Here is an 18,227-nt window from a genome sequence, read left to right as displayed (position 1 = left end):
GAAAGTGCCGGAAGGCTGGGTGTAACAGTAACCAGAGATGGAAAAAGCTTTAGAATATGGGCAAGAGGAGCAACATTCGCAGTACCACCATCAGCAACCAATCCCATTACTAACTCCTTATAAGTTGGGAAACTTCCAGCTCTCTCATAGGTACATCTCTCTCAGATTATTGACTATTACAATTTGTTTCCTTTAGTTTCCTAATGAAAATGCTGTACTGTATCTGTAATTTGTAATCAAGAAACGCTGCTTATGTGTCTTCTTAATGGAACTTCATCAGTTTTTGATGAAAACGCAGATCTTTTGTCATTTTTCTTTGTTAGGGTGGTTTCTCTATGAAAACCTCTCATGTATCTACTTTATAATTCTTGTAACTTTGGGATAAATCAGCTAGTTGAGGCAAATAATTTTACCATTTAAAATTCTGTATGTTAGCAAACCAAGTCAAATAGCGAAAGCTTCTATGCTTTGGTGAATAAATGAGCCAGAAATCTCTGTAGAGTCTGGTCTCATGTGGAACTAAATGGAAGAAGCTAATGAAAAGTTGCTTCATAGTCCCATTAATCCAGTCCCCTTAACCAGCATTGATTCTTAGTTATTTTTGATGCCGAGTTGGGCTTTGTATATCATGTAGCTTTGCTTCCATGTTTGGTTGAACGTTTCGGGTTCGGCTACGAGAGTAAAATTTTTTCACCTGAAAGTCCAATATGAAGGGGGAGATTCCATGGATACTGTCTGTTACAGGAACTGTTGATTGCACCATAGTATCTCAGCTGGAGGATAAAATAACGTATCAGTACACTGCTGAGGTTCAGAACATCTAAGTGAGGAAATGGTCCTGCGTTCTGATGGAGTTGACACAATTTCGGTTGCTGTTGATGAAAGTTTTAGCCCACTGGCATAACAATTTATATACTCAGCATCAGCATTCAGTCGAAATTCTTTATATCTTTAGTTTGATAAATTTGCAAATCAGAACTTCAAAGAACTTGCGATTTTACAGAACATATAAACCAATTGAATGATTATTCGCTTAGAAAAAGGATTGAATGATTATTCATGAGCAACCTCATGAACTTTCAAATTTTCTTTTCCTTCAGTTCAGAGGTTTTGGTCTAATTTCAAGTGAAACAGACTCTATAACTCTTTGGAAGACTGATGATTGATTTTGAATCTCTCAAGTAATCAAAAGAAAATTTGTACATTGCAGTGCAATCTCTGGCACTTGGTTCCGAAGTTTTGATAGATATATGTCATCTGAATGACTTACTGCTCATAGCTTTGTTTTGTGCTGTTTCCATATACAGCAGTATCATTTTATTCTGATCAAAAGTTTTGAACCATATCTGCTTCAGTGGAAGTTCCATAATGACACGATTTCTATAACTTTTCTAGAGAATCTCCCAAGTTTTCCCCATAAACTGGAAACAGATTCATCCTTTGCTCTGCCTTCTGTATGCTCATGGCTGTCTGCCTTTTGCGCAGAGTTCAAGTAGATTTTTTCGAACTTTGTCTGCATACTCCTTACTGCCTTTTTACGAGCACTTAGATGAGAGAAATCGGTTGCCATCTCAATGCTACTATCTCACCTGCTCTCATCTTTCAAATGATAACACAATTTTCTGAACCTATATGTTCGTGATCCACCCAGTCTGAACTATTTGGAAATATATTATTGGTGGATCCTTCCAGCTATCTTCATTTCTCATCAAATAATTTCATCATTGGAGGTGATTAACGTGAGACCCCACAAGATGATTCAAGGCTGATTTAGGTACCTTCTTTTGCCAATTCATGCAGAATTGTTTTAGCACCTCTGACAAGGCAAAGATCTTACGACAATGTTCCACAGCCACATGCTAAATTATACTACTCCCAGAGAACGACCAAAGGTGGTCTGCTAATAGCAGAAGCCACAGTTATTTCTGAAACAGCAAGAGGGTAATATTACTATCAGTTTTTTGTCAAATTCTTATTGGAGAGTATGTATTATCAGTGCGCGCACACATTTCACTCTATAGTTTTTGTGGTCATTGCTACATGTGTTCAGTTCAATATTTCCTGATGAATGAAGGTATGAGTCAACACCTGGAATATGGACTAAGGAACAAGTTGAGGCCTGGAAACCCATAGTTGATGCGGTTCATGCCAGAGGTGGTATATTCTTTTGCTAGATTTGGCATGTAGGAAGGGTATCAAATTATGGTAATTTGTCCTCTGATTACATATCATAAGCTCGGTTTTCGGTTCATGTCAGCTTTACATGAAGATTCAAAAGGCACAATTGGAATGTAAATCCTAACCAATATTCACTTGTCAAGACCACTCCTTCAGATTTCCAGTTTTGTATTGCTACCAAGCCTGTGTAGAAGTTTGAACAGTGTTATTGTCTTGTAGACAATTCAAATTGTCTCTCCTTTATTTAGACCTAGTTAGTGGTCCTTTCTGATTTTACTCTAAAAGCTAGTTTTGGTTTGTTGCCACTTACAGATTTTCAGCCCAATGGACAGGCTCCAATTTCATCCACAGACAAGCTGTTACCTACCCAGATTCAAGCAGATGGTGTTAGTGTCCATGAATGTTCACCTCCCAGACGGTTAAAGATTGAAGAAATTCCTCAAATCGTCGACGATTTCAGGCTTGCTGCTATTAATGCTATTGAAGCTGGTTAGGCTTTTCATGTCTGGTCAAGACTTGATAAATCTCTTAAACTTAACTAGGCAGCAATACCTATCTTGTGAGAGAGGGAAGAGCATGTTAATATTTATACGAATTTTTCTTCTGCTATTTAAATTTCAGCTAAGGAAGTCCAAATCAGATCTTTCTTCCTTTAATTATTGCATAATGGAGAGGATATTTGATGAGAGAAACAAGTGGAAAGGGAGCCAACAGAACAAAAAGGTTGATTTGATGACCTAGTCTTCTTAAATATGCAGGTTTTGATGGGGTGGAGATACATGGAGCACATGGCTATATGATAGACCAGTTCTTGAAAGATCAAATCAACGATAGAACAGATGAATATGGTGGCAAGTTGGAGAACCGCTGCAGGTTTGCTCTGGAAATAGTTGAAGCTGTTTCCACTGCAATAGGACCTGACAGAGTTGGCATAAAACTCTCCCCTTTCGACCATTACAACGAATCAGGAGACTCAAATCCCCAAGCTCTGGGACTTTATATGGCCGAAGCTTTGAATAAGTATGGAATATTGTACTGTCACATGGTCAAGCCAAGGTTTTGGGAAAAAGCTGATTACCCTGATGAAAGTCTTCTGCCAATGAGGAAGGCATTTAAGGGTACATTCATTGCTGGAGGAGGTTATGATAGGGAAGATGGTAACGAAGCTGTGGCTGAAAATCGTGCTGATCTCATTGCGTATGGGCGCTTTTTCTTGGCCAATCCAGATTTGCCCAAGAGATTTGAATTAAATGCTCCTCTGAACGAGTATAACAGAGAGACTTTCTACACACCTGATCCAGTTGCTGGCTATACAGACTATCCATTTCTTGATTCTAGTGATGCATAAAACAATCCTTCCAAGGCTGTGTAATATTTGGAGTACTTATTCCGGTTGCGGATCCTCCTTCGTTGCCAGAGGAGAATTTCAGCAGTTTTTTTGGTTAGGACCAAAGTGGTTTTGGGATCAAATGTTAAGGGATGTTACTGCTATTTATCTTAAATTTTGGAAAGGATGTTGTTTCTCATTATGTTCCACTTTCATTTACGTTGCTCGGAGCTTATGTAAAAGTTTCTACATCATAATAAATGTTATAAAAGATAAAATCATATCAAATTAAAAATTTGATTACAAGATAAAATTCTATCAAATTATAAATACAACCACAAATATAGCCGGTTCCAATCCTCTATTCCATTTTCTTCAACCCCTATGGGGTTCCTTTACCACAAGGGAAATTCATTTTTTTATAGGACCTTTTCGTTGTTTTCAAGAATAAACTTGTCATACGATAAAAAGTGAAATTAAACCTTCTTTAATTACTAGGGGAAAAATGGATTGAACGATATGGATAGAGGGAGAGCGTGAGTAAGAGATTTCGATTCTAAACCTTCTACGTAAAAAAAAATCCTTCTCTAATTACTTCCGCTAGAATGATTGCCACGATATTGAATCTTTTGTACTCCCTCCGTCCCACTTTGATAGTCCTGTTTCTTTTTTCACACAGTTTAAGAAAAAGTAGTTAACTTTGTTGGAAAAGTAAATTTAGATTGCTATTTTCCTAAAATACCCTCACATTAAATATGGTACAATTTTATGGGAACTTGAATTGATGGTAAAAAAAGAATCAACTCTCATTAAATGGAGTAGGTTTATAGTAACAACTACTTACATTGAATAAGGGTATTTTAGAAAAATTAAAATACAACTACATTCTTCAATTGGAAAGTGGACTACAATTTGGGACAGATGAAAAAGGAATACAGGACTATTAAAGTGGGACGGAGGGAGTATAAATTTGCAATTGATGTATTTGTTAGCGGCCTTGTAATGTCAACTATACAGAATTATATAGTCAATGGCAGGTGCACTAATTTCCACCCACAAATTGAAAGCGGCAATATTCAGAGCAGAGCAATGACGCATCAACTGTCAGTGCTTGTCGTTTTTGGGTCGTCGAGATCGATTTGTCATTTATCACCTCAGTTCTTGGAAAAAGAAAAATTAAGAGGTTTTTTTTTTGACTTTGTATAGATCTAATTAAGTCAAACATTCAGGGTATCATGTGGTGTCTTTTTTTGATTTTCTAAAGTTTTGAGTCCAAAAAGGCGTATAGAAATGGGCTATTTTACCTTCTCATAGATAATTTTTGAACATTGACCAAGTATCACACATCCACTTATTATCAGTGTTGTTACATCCGGATCGGATCGGTCAGTTGGACTGTAAACCAACCGTCTTCCCTAACTGGTTAATAACACAAAATTATATTGGTAAAAATCAGTCAAAATCGTAAAAAATGGGTCAAATCAATAACCTGATTCAACTGTTTAACTCGATTCTCAAATTTTTTTTATTATTTTCTCGAAACATAATTTAAGTTATTTAAATTGTAAAATTTTCATTTATTAATAGGAATACAAAAACACCATCCACTTGATGTAAATATCAAAATCACTCGCTTCGCTAATTAATCTATAAATCAAGAAGTTTTCATCCCTATCCTCTTATCAATTTATCATCAATGATTCCAACTTGCATTATAAAGCTATATTCTCAACAAAAAGATCTCGAATTGAGTATGATTTGTTTTAATTTAGTTTTTCAAGTAATTTTGGAGAATTGACATATTTTAGACATGAATTCACTTTTTATATAATTTTGGAGAATGGTCCATCCAATCCAACCAATTGATCTTTGACCCAATAGTTTAGCCGAATCGCTATCTAATCCGAGTATAACAACATTACATTTTATCGAATAACACTAATTAAAATTAATCCTGCTGTAGTAATTTTGTTACACTTGTTCATTCGTAATGTTTAGAAGTTTTCAGAAGATGATTATTCAACGTTGAGGATTGACCCACCTTTTTCAGGTTTTAATACCATAGTACCAAACAAAAATGCAAATTTCAGTAAGCAAAGCCATTTTTTTAAAAACCTTTCTGGCTTAGTGTATTGTAACTTTATACTTGTTCAAGTTTTCAATAGGGCAAATTACACGTTATCCTCCTGTGATATAGCTAATTTTCATATAACTTCCATCTAGTTTTAAAGTTATATATAACTCCCTAATAGTTTGGATCAAAGTGTCAAAATGACAGAAAATGATCATCCATGACGGAACCTATAAAAATATCAAAATTATCCTTGTTTATAAACTAAAATGGCTTAAGTGATCAAAATATATAAATATAATATGCATGACACTTTAACCCCGTATGATTTTTGTATTTTACCATATAATGCCTTTATGGTTTAATACTTTACCATATAATCCCTTTATGATTTTCAATATATATACATAACCCCCCTGTGGTTAATAAATAATTTTTAACTTTACATAGGAGTATTTTTTTATATTTTAGTTGACTCCGTTATGATTGCAAATTCCGTCACTTTGATACTTTAATCCAAATCATGAGAAGATTATGTATAACTTTTGAAACCATATGGGGGTTATGTAATAAAACACTAAACCACAAGGGGTAAAGTGTAATTTGCCCTTTTCAATATTACTATTACACATAAAAGAGGAGGGAAATTGAACTCTATAAAATGCAAGAACGGTCAAACTAGACTTCAATTTGGCTATCATATGCAAATCTTTGCATCACTCATGACCTATGTATCGTACAAGTCTTTGCTTCAACTATATAAATAACTGAAACCAGATGATACAGCGTTAAACATCTCTGTATCACTAGTTCTTTTAACTTCTGAGCACAAGGGAAAAAAAATTTTTGGTTCATTAGTTGCATTAATAACAAATCTAGAAATGGGAAAGAAGATGGAAGATGGGCAAGAGAAGGAACAATCTCAGCAACCAATCCCTTTACTGACCCCATATAAGCTGGGCAATTTTCAGCTATTTCATAGGTACATCCTCTTCTCCGCATTCATTCCTTGGTCCTTCCTTTTATCTTTCTTTGTCACGACTGAAACTTTGTAGTGTAGGTGCCCCATTTGGCGGATTTATTCATAAGTACTCATTAATTTTCCTTGTAAACTCTTCTTTTTTATACAAGTTTGATTTCATTGGAAAGTATTAGTACTGTTTTCTAATTTGAAGGCTAATTTATGATATTTATCCACTATCTTTGTCAATTATATGCAGAATTGTTTTGGCACCAATGGCAAGGCAAAGAAGTTATGGCAATTTACCACAACCACATGCAGTATTATATTACTCTCAGAGAACCTCCAGAGGTGGTCTTATCATAACTGAAGCCGCAGGAGTTTCTGACACATCGCTCATAGGGTAATTTTAGCAGCAATTCTTATGCAAGACCCTGCTCTTAACGTCTATACCACAAAAGATTAATGTTATTTTGCATCCTAAACTCTTATTTAAATTCAAGAATACATATTTAGCAATAAATTAATAATGGAGTAGCAAGAAAGAAAAATTTTAGGTACCAAAGCGCTCAATAAAAAAGTTCAGGTAGCAAAACTGTCAAATTCTGACATTTTTTTGTTTTTTTGGTTGAAAATTTTGCCAATATTATGTTATGCTTGAAGGATTCCATTTTCACCTGGCATATGGACAAAGGAACAAGTTGAGGCTTGGAAACCCATAGTAGATGCAGTTCATGCAAAAGGCGGTATTATCTTTTGCCAAATTTTTCATGTGGGAAGGGTTTCTAGTTCTGGTAACTTCTTCTCTCATTCTTTCTCAAGCTAATTAGTTTCATGTTATTGCATGTTGGAATTATAAAAGGGAAAATCATCAAACAGAGAGAAAAAATATATATAGAAAAGTTTAACTGCGACCTTTCTTGATAATCATCCTGCACCAGGAAACAAAAATTTTCTTTGGTTTCTTGTCCACTGTTTAAAATTGGAAACTAGTCACTGTGAAGCTCCCATTTACAGACTCTCAGCCCAATGGACAAGCTCCAATCTCGTCGACAGACAAACCATTAACTCCCGAAGGTTTTGATGCCCCAAAATATTCACCCCCAAGACGTTTAAAGACAGAAGAAATTCCTGGGATTGTCAACGATTTCCGGCTTGCTGCTATTAATGCCATTGAAGCAGGTACGGTTTTTGGTTAGGATAGAAAGAACTTCATGAAATCTACAGCATTTGAGTCTTTCTTAGTGACGTCCAATATTCAACTCATGTCAAATTGTTAATCATATACACTGCAAATTCAATGTATGCTTGTGATTAATTAGTTTAAACTCTAAAGGGAGTTGGAAAGAAGAAAAAATAAAAGAATACCAAAAAAATAGAAGTTTGTTTTTTTGGGGGGAAAAGAAGCAATAGTTTGATGTTCAGAAATTTACCAAGCATTTGAGAGTTGAGACAAAGAACACCAAACCCGAAACACTTGTTCTTCTCTGCCAAGCATTTTTCCGGTTGAGGTAAACTTGATTTTGCTTTAGTACTGTCTCCAGCGTTATTGCTTCTCATGTGAACTTGCATAGTTTTGTTTCTTGTTCTAGTAGAGTTAGTCATGTACATCAGTACATAGTTCTAGTGAGAAAAAAGCAGGTACAGCATTCGATTTCGATCTGAAGAAGGAAAGCGACAATTGGAGAAAGAGAAAGGAAGCCGGTTCATTTCCCTAACTACATGTGTTGTGTTAAAATTTGCAGGTTTTGATGGGGTAGAGATCCATGGTGCTCATGGTTTTCTAATAGACCAGTTCTTGAAAGACCAAATCAATGATCGAACAGACGAATATGGAGGTTCCTTGGAGAACCGTTGCAGATTTGCTTTAGAAATAGTTGAAGCTGTTTCAGATGCAATAGGATCTCATAGAGTCGGATTAAGGCTTTCCCCTTTTGCAAATTACAATGAAGCGGGCGATTCAAATGCAAAAGCTCTAGGCCTTTATATGGCGGAAGCCTTGAACAAGCACAAAATTCTTTATTGCCACATGGTTGAGCCGAGGATGAAAACTCTTGGAGAAAAATCGGAAACTGCAGATAGTCTTATGCCGATGAGAAAGGCATTCAACGGTACTTTCATTGCTGCTGGCGGTTATAATAGGGAAGATGGCGACAGAGCTGTGGCCGAAAATCAGGCTGATCTTGTTGCATATGGACGCTTGTTCTTGGCCAATCCAGATTTGCCCAGAAGATTCGAGTTAAATGCTTCTCTGAACAAGTACCATAGAGACACTTTCTATACATCTGATCCTGTTGTTGGCTACACTGACTATCCATTTCTTGAAACCAATGATTGATTAACCTCTGAATGCAATAATCCTCAGTGTCTTGCTTGTTGATCTTATATCCCTTTTGCTGGAAACTGGAAATTATAGGACATTATGTATAATGTCAATTCAATGTATCGGTCCAATGTTTGTATGATGCAGAGAATTGTTTGGAATCTTTGATTATGATACTCCTCTTTGGATAGTGTATTATTTGAAATATTATTTGGAATAATTACTGTAGCACTTTTTGTGATATGATGTATGTGAGATAAAAAGGTGATTGGGAATATAAAAAGGTATGTTGGAAAATGTGTTTGTGATGCAAACGAAATATTATTTGAAATAATTTTGGTATCCAAACACTCCCATTATTAGTTAAGGATTAATACAACTGATGTTGCACATGACACCAGAAATCAAAAGAAGATGAATAAATTGCAGAGTAAATGAGTAATTCATCACTAGTTGCAAAGTTGCACGTACACCATCTTAACAAGAAAAGTATAGATACACTTTGGATTTTAACTGCAGGTGCAAGGAACCGAGATTACACCGTTTGCTTTATTTGGTGGTTAAGTCCCATAAGACGAGATGGCTGCTACAAATGAATGGTCTTGGACCAAAAATAAGCCACCACTACCACCAAACGTGTAGAAGGATCGTGCATGGACCTATGTTTTTAAACTCGTACCGGATCCATCGGTCCACCGATCGAATCGAGAACCGGTCAAGTGTTCGATTTGAGTTATCTTAAAAACTTGGGTTGATAAAAACTCAGTCAAATCTGGTTAAAAATTGGATTTGACCGGAAACTGGAAGAATTGGTAAAAACTAGGTTTTCTTATATTTCCTTTTTGTTGATTTTTTTCCCTTTCCTCGAACTCCAAATCCTTGTGAGCTCTCCCCTCCTTTACAAATCCATTTTCACTCATTCATTTCAATTCTACCATAAAAAATCAATGCTTTAACCTTTCTTTTAAACAAAATCTAATCTTAGAACTCGTATTCAAAAGAAGAAAATACCCAAAAAATGCAAAAAAGGGAGTGGAGAAGAGAAAAGTTTGAAGAAAACAGATGAAAACTTGATATTTCTTGAGTTTGAGAATAAACAACTAACAAAATAAGAATGAAAATGAAATTTAAAAAAGAAGAAGGAGAAGAAGAAGAAGACAGGAGTTGCAGAATGGAATGCGTTAGGAGGAAGAGAATGTTGAAAATCGAGTAGTTGTGCTCTATGGAATGCATCAGGATTCAGGAGTAGAGGAAGAAATGGGAAAGTGTGATGTGGGGTCAAAGCATTTTCAATATTATGTTTTGACTCCTAAATTGTTAAAAATTATTAATATATTTCAAATATTTCATACTTTATAAATGTTGTCCTAAAATTTGGTCTTATTTTTCAATCAAATCCATAATTGTAAATCTAAATTTGTTAATATTCATTGAATAATATAAATTGCTACTTGATCGTTCTAATTTCTTTACATTTTCTTGTTAAATACATTTGAAATATCAAATATATATAAATATACCTTTATTGATATTAACATGCTCTTAGATATTTTACATACAATATTTTAATTTTTAAGTAATTTGTATTTTTGACATCATCAGTTCGACTCTGATCGAACCCATTGACTCTTGATCTCGGAGCTTGACCGAGTCGATACATGGTTTGGGCCTGAAAACCTAGGTTCGGACTTCTAGCCGTTACCTGTGTCTTGGGCTACAGTTTTTCTTTGGGCTAATGGGGGAGGGAGGTGACTTCAGAAGTGGCAACAAGACGAGGAATATATTGTGAAATTAGTTACCATCAACCGTCCTTAATTACGTACCCAACTAATATTATGCACGAGTTTACATTTTAAACTATAATGATAACAAAAATTTATTTTTGTTACATGAAATCAAAATCTAAAAAGTTTTTAAGAAGTATTTTTTTCTGTCCAAATTTATGAAAATGAATTATATACCAAGAAAAGATATAAAATTTGGTTTAGTAGAATGTGTTAATTATTTTCAACATCAGGTTAATTTTTAACTATAGGTTGCATGTTCCAATCCCTCAAAATAAAAAGGTACTACGGGGTCGTAAGAAAAATAATTCGATCCATAAAAAATATATACAAAAGCAATCCTAGACCCGTGTATTAATAACCGATGAAAGATATTTAAGTCAAACCCGAAGCATAAAGTTTAGAATATTAAAAAAAATCAAATTTAATTCAAATGCAACAATTAGTGACTGATTTTGCAAAAACGTACTACTCTTATGCTATTATGATAATTTGCATTTTGTGCAAATACTATCCATAGGAAAACACAGCAAAGTACTCAAAATGCCAACAGATCACTACTCTTTTCTTCATCAACCATACACACAACCTTTCGTCACTTTCCCCTTCCTTTTTTCCACACAACCTATTCCCTCTACTCTCAAGCCAAATTTAGTTTGCGACCAGATTGCAGTCTGTCATTTTGGATATTTTTTTCAATCATTTTGGATATTTTATATAAATATCCTCTCTTACATTTCCTATTGTGACCTTAAAATTTCAAAATATTCTTAAACTAGCTATGAATAACAAATAGAACGGTACCTATGCAATGAATTGCTTCCAAACCAAACCATCTTGCCACAGCTCTGGGAACTTGAACTGGTTTTTTGCTTGATTATCTGGACTTGAGAGCTTTCTATATGACATATGTGATTAGGAATTTCATAACAGTAAATTGATTGACATTTACATGGATTTCCTTCATGGTCAGGCTTTGATACACAGTGTTTTTTTTCTCTCTTTTTTTTTTTTTTGATTTGGGCGGATGACGATTGAGAATAAAACTGGTAAGGGAACAAAGTGAAAAAACTTGATAAGTAATCATCAGTTGTGGATTTTTGGCAGGTTAGTGGTTAAGAGTCACCTAAATTTGAAATAGTGAAAAAGGATAAAGGTCACCGAAATGTGTAGAGCAATTAAAATGTTGAGATCATGAGAAGTTACGTGGCTAGTAACTGACAATTTCAAATAAATTGACTGTTTCAAAAAATTGGGGAACCAAATATTTATGAATTAAAATAAATCTAAAATTCTAGGCAAAAGTGGAGGCATATGGAGGCTTGTACTAAAAAACCGCAATACATACATATATACAAATTGTAATCCAAACTTTGTAATATGGATGGGATGTTTTTTGAGTTATTGTATATTATTGTAACATTGTATTTGAAAAACTTATTTTTTGAAAAAATAGCCAATCCAAACGGAGTCTTAGATTCAAAAATTATCTTTAACAATTTTTATAGTTATACTAGAGAATATAATCTAGTAGTTTTCCTAGTCATTATCCACAAGAATTTTCAACATTTCAATCAATTTAGACCTGTCGTCTTTGGACAATGATAAGGATAAATATTCAACACCTTAAGTACCTTGGCCATCTTGATATATGTTAGAATATGACTGTATATCTATTTTTTTCTTTATTTGTTAATCCAATTTTTGATAGGTATCCTGAGTATAAAGCACTTGCATGTTTATTTAATAAAACTAAAAAAAATTTAATAAATCAAAAATATTAAAATTATATAAAAAATAAAAATGAATTAAAGGAAAAAAAATATGTAGAAAATAGATTTGGGTATTGGGCGGGATCAATCTAAACCCATCCCAAAGTAATCCCGCCCAAATTAGTCCCAAAACACATATGGGTAAGGTTGGACCCAAACCTATATGACTCGGTTCCATCACAAACCCAAGCAAATCCCGCTCATCCCGCCCATTTTGCCACCTCTAATTGAAACATATACTTAGATAATCCAGATGTTAACTAACTTACGATTTTTTTTCTTCTTTTTTGGGAGAAAAGGATAAACAAAAATCATGTATTTTAACTTTCTGCGAAAGGAAGTTTAGAAATATCACATTGTAGACCTCTTATTTCTTGCAGCAGCTAGCTGATTCAGCAGTAAAACAATATGTTGCGGTCCTTTCTTTTCGTGACTTGGCATTCTTGTTTGTTCTCTTATTTAATGCTCAGTTAGTTCTATAGAAACTAGAAACTAAAACCCAATTAGCAAGTGAAATTTATAGAATAGGATTATGGGTAGGATTAGATCATTAGGGATTAAGATATGTGGAATACGGATTGTGGATAGGACAATGATTGGTATGAGGAATTGATGGTTACAAATTTTTTTTTTTTTTTTTGAAGGAATTGATGGTTAGAATTCGAAAAAAAAAATTGTGAAATGAATGACTGCAAAATTAAATAAAAACCACATATGCACACAGAAGGAAAACATGAACATTTTACTTCTTTTATGGTCGAGATATTCATGCGTAGATGTGCTTGGTTAACAACAACATAGGTTATAAAGTAACATATCCTGTTTAACATGTGTAAAAGTATTTGTTCGACCAATTATTTACTGCAACTGGCAACTACGAATGAGTGCGTTTTGACCAAAATCCTACAAAGTTGTTTTGACCGGAAGGATGGCATGAACCTGGACTTTTCCATCGTGATAATAAGCAACTATGAAAGAGAAATGGAAGTCAAAATTTGAACGATTGCGAGTTCAATGATTTTCCACTTTTGCTGCTGAACACCAATTTTACCAAGTTATGTGACACAGTTTAAATCATTAAATCTTTAAAAATTGCGTTTATCCAAGTATAAGCCATTGCTACTTAGGTTCCGACAATGAATTTACTTTGCCATCATATTTCTTGAAAGCTCTATGCCCTTTTTGATTTTTTGTGCATCTCTTCTAAACCAAAGGATTTCTCATATATATATATATATATATGGTAAATTTGTATAATAACTTTATTCTTTTTCTCTTGAAAAATTTTTGTTGAATGATATATGTAACTAAAAGAAAATAAAACATTTACACTCTAAGCGACTCTACCATAAATATTATTTTTACGTATTTTTTATCTCTTTTTTATTTTACGTATATCAATCTTGAAAAAAACGTCACAGCAATACTCCTTCAAAAAATCCTCTAAAAAAATACTTGCAACACAAACTGGGAGTTAGTCCCTACAGCCACAACAACTCCTTTGGGCTGTGGCGGCCCCAAACCCAATACGGAGGCTGTTGCGGCGGCGCAACTTCTCACACGCAGCCAGTCGTTCGATGATGTAAGATGTTACGGTCTTTGGTACGCTTTGTTTGACTCCAAATCTGTGGGATGGGAATAAACAACGCGTAGCTGAATACTAGCAGAATGGACAACTTTTATAGACTTTTGGAATCACTGATCACGTCATGTCATTTTATCACTTAATATTTTTTCCCCTTCTTTCTTTCATTCTTTCTTTTTTTTTTCTTGGTCTGGTTTTTGGTGCTGCAATTTTGAAAAAGAAATTAGAAAAACACAGATGAGATGTCAATACTCAAAAAATGAAAAAAGTATTTATTTCAATAAATCATTGAGCAGATATGAATAATTTACTATCACATATCACGCTCATCAAGTAAATAGAAGTTTCAAATGCCCAGTAAACAAACCAAAATTTTCAGGTTTTAGTACCATGGTACCAAACAAAAAATGCAAATTTCATTCAGCAAAACCTTTTTTTTAACCTTTCCGGCTTAGTGTATTGTTACTTTATACTTGTTCAAGTTTTCAATATTACTATTACACACGAAAGAGGAAGGAAATTGAACTCTATAAAATGCAAGAATGGTCAAACTAGAATTCATAGCGGCTATCATATGCAAATCTTTGCATCACTCATGACCTACGTATTGTACAAATCTTTGCTTCAACTACATAAATAACTGAAACCAGATGATACTGCATTAAACTTCTCTGTATCACTAGTTCTTATAACTTCTCAGCATAAGTTAAAAAAAGTTTTCGTTCATTAGTTGCATTGATTAAAAAACCTAGAAATGGTAAAGAAGGTGGAACATGGGCAAGAGAAGGAACAATCTCAGCAACCAATCCGTTTACTGACCCCGTATAAGCTGGGCAATTTTCAGCTATTTCATAGGTACATCCTCTACTCTGCATTCATTCCTTGGTCCTTCCTTTTTATTTTTCTTTGTCCCGATTGCAACTTTGTAGTGTAGGTGCCCCAGATGGCGGATTTATTCATAAAGGAAGTTTGATTTCATTGGAAAATATTAGTACTATTTGACGGCTAATTTATGATATTTATCCACTATCTTTGTCAATTATATACAGAATTGTTTTGGCACCAATGACACGGCAAAGAAGTTATGGCAATTTACCACAACCACATGCAGTATTATATTACTCTCAGAGAACCTCCAAAGGTGGTCTTCTCATAACTGAAGCCACAGGAGTTTCTGACACATCGCTCATAGGGTAATTTTAGCAGCAATTCTTATGCAAGATCCTGCTCTTAACGTCTATGCCACAAAAGATTAATGTTATTTTGCATGCTAAACTCTTATTTAAATTCAAGAATACATATTTAGCAATAAATTAATAATGGAGTAGCAAGACAGAAAAATTTTAGGTACCAAAGCGCTCAATAAAGAAGTTCAGGTAGCAGAACTGTCGAATTCTGACATTTCTTTTTTTTTTTTTTTTGGTTTAAAATTTTTCCAAATATTATGTTATGCTTGAAGGTTTCCATTTGCACCTGGCATATGGACAAAGGAACAAGTTGAGGCTTGGAAACCCATAGTAGATGCAGTTCATGCAAAAGGCGGTATTATCTTTTGCCAAATTGCTCATGTGGGAAGGGTTTCTGGTAACTTCTTCTCTAATTCTTTCTCAAGCTAATTAGTTTCATGTTATTGCATGTTGGAATTAGAAAAGAGAAAATCATCAAACAGAGAGAAAAAAATATAGATAAATTTAACTGCGACTTTTCTTGATAGTCATCGTGCACCGGGAAGCAAAAATTTTCTTTGGTTTCTAGCCCTGTGTTTAAATTGGAAATTAGTCACTGTAAAGCTCCCATTTACAGGCTCTCAACCCAATGGACAAGCCCCAATCTCGTCGACAGACAAACCATTAACTCCCGAAGGTTTTGATGCCCCAAAATATTCACAACCAAGACGTTTGAAGACAGAAGAAATTCCTGGGATTGTCAACGATTTCAGGCTTGCTGCTATTAATGCCATTGAAGCAGGTACGGTTTTTTGTTAGGATAGAAAGAACTTCATGAAATCTACAGCATTTGAGTCTTTCTTAGTGACATCCAATACTCAACTCATGTCAAATTGTTAATCATATATGCTGTAAATTCAATGTATGCTTGTGATTAATTAGTTTAAACTCCAAAGGGAATTGGAAAGAAGAAAAAATAAAAGAATACCAAAAAAATAGAAGTTTGTTTTCTTTGGGGGAAAAGAAGCAACAGTTTGATGTTCAGAAATTTACCAAGCATTTGAGACAAAGAACACCAAACCTGGAACACTTGTTCTTCTTTGCCAAGCATCTTTCCGGTTGAGGTAAACTTGATTTTGCTTTAGTACCGTCTCCAGCGTTATTGCTTTTCATGTGAACTTGCACATTTTTGTTTCTTGTTCTAGTGAAGTTAGTCATGTACATAGTTTAGTGAGAAAAAAGCAGGTACGGCATCTAATTTCGATCTGAAGAAAGAAAGGGACAATTGGAGGTACAGAAAGGAAGCTGGTTCATTTCCCTAACTATGTGTTGTGTAAAAATTTGCAGGTTTTGATGGGGTAGAGATCCATGGTGCTCATGGTTTTCTAATAGACCAGTTCTTGAAAGACCAAATCAATGATCGAACAGACGAATATGGAGGCTCCTTGGAGAACCGTTGCAGATTTGCTTTAGAAATAGTTGAAGCTGTTTCAGATGCAATAGGATCTCATAGAGTCGGATTAAGGCTTTCCCCTTTTGCAAATTACTATGAAGCAGGCGATTCAAATCCAAAAGCTCTAGGCCTTTATATCGCAGAAGCCCTGAACAAGCCCAAAATTCTTTATTGCCACATGGTTGAGCCGAGGATGAAAACTCTTGGAGAAAAATCGGAATCTGCAGATAGTCTTATGCCGATGAGAAAGGCATTCAACGGTACTTTCATTGCTGCTGGCGGTTATAATAGGGAAGATGGCGACAGAGCTGTGGCCGAAAATCAGGCTGATCTTGTTGCATATGGACGCTTGTTCTTGGCCAATCCAGATTTGCCCAGAAGATTCGAGTTAAATGCTTCTCTGAACAAGTACCATAGAGACACTTTCTATACATCTGATCCTGTTGTTGGCTACACTGACTATCCATTTCTTGAAACCAATGATTGATTAACCTCTGAATGCAATAATCCTCAGTGTCTTGCTTGTTGATCTTATTTCCCTTTTGCTGGAAACTGGAAATTATAGAGACATAATGTATAATGTCAATTCAATGTATCGGTCCAATGTTTGTATGATGGAGAGAATTGTTTGGAATCTTTGTTTATGATACTCCTCGTTAATTTCTGTAACAAGAAAATATTATTAGTTAAGGATTAATACAACTGATGTTGCACATGACACCAGAAATCAAAAGAAGATGAATAAATTGCAGAGTAAATGAGTAATTCATCACTAGTTGCAAAGTTGCACGTTCCCCATCTTAGCAAGAAAAGTACAACCTTCTCGCTAAGTTTGGATGCCAATTGTGCTCAAAAAACACTCACATAAGTACTCAAGTAATTTTTGTTGAAAATTCTTTTCAAACTTTGAAATGCTTAAACTCTTGTAAGATATAGCAAGGAGGTGGTAGCAACTGCTAATGTATGGGCACTCTCTTAAACAACTTGGTTTACTGATGGTAGAGATGTGGCCATAATTCCAAATACTGCTAATGTTATGTACACATTTTCAAGACGCTTCCTTTCATTGAAGTTTTGACGAGCTAGAAGAGCTTGAAATGTAAAATTTTTGGCATTTAAAACACTTTTTGTTGAGGAAGAGCAGTAGATACACTCTGGACTTAACTGCATATGTCAGGAACCGGGATTACCCCGCATGCTTTGTTTGGTGGTTAATTCCCATAAGACAGAGATGGCTGCTACACATGAATAGTCTTGGACCAAAAATAAGGCACCACTACCACCAAACGTGCAGAAGGATCGTGCATGGTCTTGGGCTACAGTTTTTTTTTGGGCCCTAAGTGCGGCGACAAGACGAGGAAGATACAGTGAAATTAGTTGCCATCGGCCATCCTTAATTACGTGCATAATTAGTATTCTGACTCGTGCTAATGTGTTATGCACGGGTTTACATTTTAAACTATAATGATAACAAAAATTTATTTTTGTTACATGAAATTAAAATCTAAAAAGTTTTCAAGAAGTATTTTTTTCTGTCCAAATTTATGAAAATGAATTCTATACCAAGAAAAGATATAAAAACTAGTTCAGTAGAATGTGTTAATTAT

The 18,227-nt window shown here is 34.6% G+C and overlaps 3 protein-coding genes across 3 annotated transcripts; all 3 read left to right on the top strand.

The window, feature by feature from the left end:
- On the top strand, positions 1–3,707 carry LOC113749543 (12-oxophytodienoate reductase 1-like). Its single transcript, XM_027293317.1, has 5 exons — positions 1–150; positions 1,801–1,941; positions 2,075–2,154; positions 2,491–2,667; positions 2,937–3,707. The coding sequence occupies exons 1-5, from the start codon at positions 38–40 to the stop codon at positions 3,524–3,526; spliced, it is 1,101 nt and encodes a 366-aa protein (XP_027149118.1). The 5' UTR covers positions 1–37; the 3' UTR covers positions 3,527–3,707.
- A 2,762-nt stretch (positions 3,708–6,469) lies between these two features.
- LOC113749854 (putative 12-oxophytodienoate reductase 11) lies at positions 6,470–9,034 on the top strand. The gene is made up of 5 exons (XM_027293721.1): positions 6,470–6,558; positions 6,797–6,940; positions 7,201–7,331; positions 7,555–7,719; positions 8,208–9,034. The coding sequence occupies exons 1-5, from the start codon at positions 6,470–6,472 to the stop codon at positions 8,873–8,875; spliced, it is 1,197 nt and encodes a 398-aa protein (XP_027149522.1). The 3' UTR covers positions 8,876–9,034.
- A 5,721-nt stretch (positions 9,035–14,755) lies between these two features.
- Positions 14,756–17,167, top strand: LOC113750378 (putative 12-oxophytodienoate reductase 11). Its single transcript, XM_027294361.1, has 5 exons — positions 14,756–14,856; positions 15,051–15,194; positions 15,461–15,585; positions 15,805–15,969; positions 16,515–17,167. Exons 1-5 carry the CDS (start codon positions 14,756–14,758, stop codon positions 17,105–17,107), a joined length of 1,128 nt encoding a protein of 375 aa, XP_027150162.1. The 3' UTR covers positions 17,108–17,167.
- Positions 17,168–18,227: the final 1,060 nt, after the last annotated feature.

The sequence above is a fragment of the Coffea eugenioides genome, chromosome 10, assembly GCF_003713205.1.
Source record: "Coffea eugenioides isolate CCC68of chromosome 10, Ceug_1.0, whole genome shotgun sequence".
NCBI classification, from domain to species: Eukaryota; Viridiplantae; Streptophyta; class Magnoliopsida; order Gentianales; family Rubiaceae; genus Coffea; species Coffea eugenioides.
Note: the sequence above shows the minus strand (reverse complement) of the source record. Positions and strands in the feature narration are given on the sequence as shown.

Coding starts and splice junctions, on each gene's coding strand:
- LOC113749854 (XM_027293721.1), top strand. CDS start 6,470: ATGGAAGATGGGCAAGAGAAGGAACAATCTCAGCAACCAATCCCTTTA. Junction 6,559..6,796: donor AATTTTCAGCTATTTCATAG/GTACATCCTCTT, acceptor AATTATATGCAG/AATTGTTTTGGCACCAATGG. Junction 6,941..7,200: donor TCTGACACATCGCTCATAGG/GTAATTTTAGCA, acceptor TTATGCTTGAAG/GATTCCATTTTCACCTGGCA.
- LOC113749543 (XM_027293317.1), top strand. CDS start 38: ATGGAAAAAGCTTTAGAATATGGGCAAGAGGAGCAACATTCGCAGTAC. Junction 1,942..2,074: donor ATTTCTGAAACAGCAAGAGG/GTAATATTACTA, acceptor TGATGAATGAAG/GTATGAGTCAACACCTGGAA. Junction 2,155..2,490: donor TGATGCGGTTCATGCCAGAG/GTGGTATATTCT, acceptor TGCCACTTACAG/ATTTTCAGCCCAATGGACAG.
- LOC113750378 (XM_027294361.1), top strand. CDS start 14,756: ATGGTAAAGAAGGTGGAACATGGGCAAGAGAAGGAACAATCTCAGCAA. Junction 14,857..15,050: donor AATTTTCAGCTATTTCATAG/GTACATCCTCTA, acceptor AATTATATACAG/AATTGTTTTGGCACCAATGA. Junction 15,970..16,514: donor TATTAATGCCATTGAAGCAG/GTACGGTTTTTT, acceptor AAAAATTTGCAG/GTTTTGATGGGGTAGAGATC.